This window comes from Morone saxatilis, unplaced genomic scaffold (assembly GCF_004916995.1).
Source record: "Morone saxatilis isolate NCDOM2014 unplaced genomic scaffold, NCSU_SB_2.0 Contig7, whole genome shotgun sequence".
Lineage (NCBI taxonomy): Eukaryota > Metazoa > Chordata > Actinopteri > Moronidae > Morone > Morone saxatilis.
The window spans coordinates 15886432-15890765 of record NW_023340246.1 but is presented as its reverse complement, the minus strand read 5'-3'; the positions used below and the strand labels follow the sequence as shown (position 1 = coordinate 15890765).

Sequence of the window (4334 nt, the reverse complement as noted above, 5' to 3'; positions counted from 1 at the left end):
CAACTTTAATGCGTCTATTAAAAGTTATAAGGTTAGAAAATCTACCAGTCAAAAAGGTTAATTCACTGCAAACTGCAGGTAATCAAACTGCGATCTTCATGGACTCATTCAAAGCTGCTGCAGTAAACATCTCCTCAGTAGCAGGAAGAAATGGCATTACACAACTTGGAGCTGGAGGCTGGACAGGGTATTAGATGTGAATCGTTTTTTGGACCAGGCCTTGGGAAATATCAGATCATAGGTGGAAACATCTGTTCAAAAGGCTGAGAGTGAAGCAGGAGGCTATGAAAGCCAAAGCCGAAACCAGAGCCAGCACCTCTTGTGAGACGCTGTTTGGAAACTTACACGTGCTCCGTCCACGCAGAGAGGCCAGTCACTGAGGTCAGAGGGGACGCATCGAAACAACGGTGTTGCCTGTTTTGCTGTGATGCCTTGTGTTTTTTTTTCCTAGTAAAATTCTCCATGTGGGTGGAGTTAGCTAAAGGGAAAATAAACATGAAGTGAGTTGTTTTTCGTGTATTGGAGGCCGAACATGTGCGGGAGAAATATGTAATGTCTCACCTAGGATGTATGATTCAGGTGCGCTTGTTTTTGTAGTTTTTTGCACCCATTGCACTAAAAGTCGTCATATATTCTTTCTATAATTTCCCTATTCCCATCACTTAACCTCAGGACGTATTTCTGGCCTGGAAGAAGAGGTGAAAGAGGTGAAGTCATCTCTCTCCAAGGTCCAGGCTGAAAAGAAGCAGCTGCAGGAGAAGCTCAATGACCTCGAGAAGGTTGGGTGTCTGTTTCTAATTGCTAATTTCCAGTGTGAATTGAGATTACGTTGACATTGTATCCCAGCTTTCGGAACATTTGCCTTTGGCTGTTCCCGTGCAATAAGTCAATTCAATATAAAACATTCCTAAGAAATTATAGTGTTTAGAAAGCTAATATCCGCTTTGATTTTATAGGAAAAGAGCAACCAAGAGATTGACTTGACGTTCAAGCTGAGGTCGCTCCAGCAGAGTCTGGAGCAGGAGGAGGCAGAACATAAGGCCACCAAAGCCAAGCTCGCAGATGAAAACAAAACTTACCAGTCCATCGAGGTGGCAAAGTCTGAGGCCTTAAAAGGTGAGTGAGTGGGAGGACAAAAGTGTGAAAGATGATTGCAGGATAGATGAAAGCATCAGAATATGGTCAGTCGATTAAAAACTGTATTTTACTTAGCTGACTTAACACAGATGGTGAGATAATGCACACAAAAGAGCAAAAGTATTATCAGGAAAGTCAATTTCAGAATGGCTGAAGAAGAAAGGAAAAATCACTTAAAACAGTTCTGGTCCAGTAATTTGACTTTAACTTGAATAATTCTAGACATTTATCTGGGGCTCCAGGAGGTGCAAGCAAAGGCGAAAATAGTTTTATCAATACTGTGAACAATTGAGTGCAGCGTAAATTACCCTTCTGATTTCCTGGTTGTTTTGTTTGGTCCAGAGATGGAGCGCACCTTGCAGGAGGAGCACAGCTTGAAGCTGCAGGTGGAGGGAGAGCTGCTGCAACTAGAGAAGACCCACTCCATGCTGGACTGTGACTACAAGCAGGCACAGCACAAACTGGACGAGCTGCAGGCACAAAAGGAGAAACTGTCTGAAGAGGTGATGCTTTGCACGACACTGGAACAATCAGTTGATTAATACATTAAACGAACGATTGAAAATGTATTTACAAACTAAGTTATTCTTATTTTTTTTTTAAAGTTTTGGTCTTTGGACTGTCGTCTGCAATCTTCGTTACATGCCGTCTCTCTCCCTGTTTGCTGTCTGCCTCTTCACCCTGAAAAAAATACCCACAAAAAAAAACATTAGATTTTGGTTCTCCATTATGAATATTTTTAGCTTTTCTGTATCTTATTTCCTTATATTGTAAACTAAGTCCAGTCAAGTCTTTTAACAGATGTTCAGACAAAGCAAGCAATTAGAAGATGACAAGGCTCTAGGACTCTGTAATGGGCATTTCTCCCTTTTTTTAAACAATGTGTCAGCGTAATCCATGAAAATACTCATTAGTTGATCCCCTGACCCTTTGTTCTGCAGCCTGAAATGTTCCCTATAACTGTCGATTTGCATCTCTGCTAAAAAATGCTTCTGTGTGTGCACGTTTCTGCGCAGGTAAAGAACCTAAGCTTGCATCTGGAGCAGGAGATCCACAAGCGGAGTCTGAGCCAGAGTGATCTGAAGATGCAGAACCAGCAGGTGTCGGTGCTCCGCTCATCAGAGAAACAGCTCAAACAGGAGCTCAACCACCTGCTGGACATGAAGCAGGCCCTGGAGAAACAGAACCAGGAGCTACGCAGGTCAAACACACATAATAACATAATGAGCACAATGCATATTGAACATTAACACACAACGCAGCTAAGATTGTTGTAATACTGTCGGCAACTAAGTAAGTTGTCGTGAAGAATCTCATTCATCATATCTGATTTGAGGAAAGTGCTTTGGCTCTTGTGGTTAGTTGGCCAGGAGTAATGGCTGACAGATTGCTGGTTGTGTTCCAGGGAGAAGCAGGAGGCGGGTGGCCAGCTGAAGGAACTGAAGGACCAACTGGAGGCAGAGCAGTATTTCACTGTAAGTCTAACATACAATTTTCCTTCTTTGGTGCACCTTGCCTCGTAGTGACTGAAATATTTGAAACTCAGCATAGATAACATAACATTGTCAGACAAGCAACAAATCTAAATCGAGGGATTTTAGTTCCCTGTCTACATCTCAGACCTGTGATATGAAATTATACGAATCTGTCCTCTTCCCAGACCCTTTACAAGACTCAGATCCGTGAGTTGAAGGACGAGTGTGATGAGAAGAATAAACTGTGCAAAGATGTGCAGCGGCGACTGGCAGAATATGAGGAGGAGAGGTAACTGTGGATGATTGGTTTGTTCTGACTGCTCCCATTTCCAGTCTAAACATCATAACAAGAGACCATACAGCATAAAACACCTATTGACAAAGCCAAAAAAAAAAATATACAAACCAAAACAATAAATCTGAGATTTACTGACATGAATGTGCAAAGTCGCCCTAGTTGCCTGGTTCGGATCCAGCCTGCCTTTGCTACATGTTATCCCCCTTTCTTCCTCTCCCATTTCCTTTCTATATTCTGCTATCCCTATCCCCTACAAAGATAATAAGGAGCATAATAAAGCATGTAACACAAACTAGGTGTTATGCATAAAACTGAAGATAAAAATACTAAAAACTCATGTTTTAGAGTTAAATGTCAGTGGCAGTGAGGAACATGCAGCCTAATACTACAGAGTTTAACATTTATCTGTTTTTAAATAATGCAACACATGTTTCAGATTAGTGTTATTTGCCCTCTCTGAATTCATCTCACAGCCAAAAAGGAGGACTTGACCTTTAACTGAAAGAATCAAGTTTAACCAGACCAGCAGCATTCCCAGATGCATTACAGCCCAAGATTACTGTGGACAAACTATGATCCAGTGTAACTCCCCTGCTTTAAAATCCTGCATTGACAAAAAGGTCATTCAAATATTAACGTATGTCCACACGAGGCAGTCTATTTCTGACTGACATAATAACAGCAGGGATTTTTGTAGTTCAAGGATTTATCTAGTTTTAGCATATCAATAATACGCTAATAACAGTTTGTTGAGGAAAAATCATTCCAGTCCAGTTCAGGTTTGCTGTGGTGGTGTCAGTTTAATAAAGAATGCCGGCATCCTGGTGAACTTACATACACAGCACAGGTCTGAGTCGGTAAGTGGACCCAGAGCAAATGAAACAAGGTACTTTTATACATGGACAATACAATAGACAGTATGTAAATGGCATTCAGTCACCAGATGTTACAGGATTAACATCAGAGTCAGAGGGAAGTAATACAAAAGGTAGTGATCAGATCAAATGTAATGGGCAGGAAAGGTAGGTGTGGGGGTTTGATCAAGGGGGAAGGAGACAGTAGAAATACAAAGGGAAGAAGGGGTGGGTGTGGGGTTTGGTCAAGGGGACAGGAGTAGTAGAAATTACATTTTGAGAAATGAAAGGCGACACAACCCAGCCGGGCTTGCCACCTCTCATTTGGCTTAGAAAGATTAACTGTAAAAATTCCTCCCTCCAGTTTAAACAGGTATCAGCATTGAGCTCAGTCCTTGTTTCAGGTGGCTGCGTTGGCATGCCACCCACAAGAAAACTGTTAGGAAAGGAGTGATCTGTTCTTCACCTTCAGATGGATTAATGAGGAAGAATGCGGGGCATCATCAGGCATAGCACCAGTGGTAGGCGAAACTCAAATGGGAATTTATAGTGCTAAAAATAGGACTGCGC

General features: G+C 41.9%; 1 protein-coding gene across 4 annotated transcripts in view; it reads left to right on the top strand.

The window, feature by feature from the left end:
- The window catches only part of LOC118340403 (rho-associated protein kinase 2-like), a 35311-nt gene that overhangs the window by 18368 nt on the left and 12609 nt on the right, over positions 1-4334 (top strand). For all 4 annotated transcript variants that reach the window (XR_004797373.1, XM_035678343.1, XM_035678342.1 and 1 more), the window contains exons 16-21: positions 673-779; positions 957-1116; positions 1480-1640; positions 2154-2338; positions 2543-2612; positions 2798-2901. Coding sequence is in view for 3 of the 4 variants with exons in the window: in XM_035678343.1 (XP_035534236.1) it covers positions 673-779; positions 957-1116; positions 1480-1640; positions 2154-2338; positions 2543-2612; positions 2798-2901 (787 nt within the window). In the remaining variant the exon portion in view is untranslated. The remainder of the gene's footprint in view (positions 1-672; positions 780-956; positions 1117-1479; positions 1641-2153; positions 2339-2542; positions 2613-2797; positions 2902-4334) is intronic.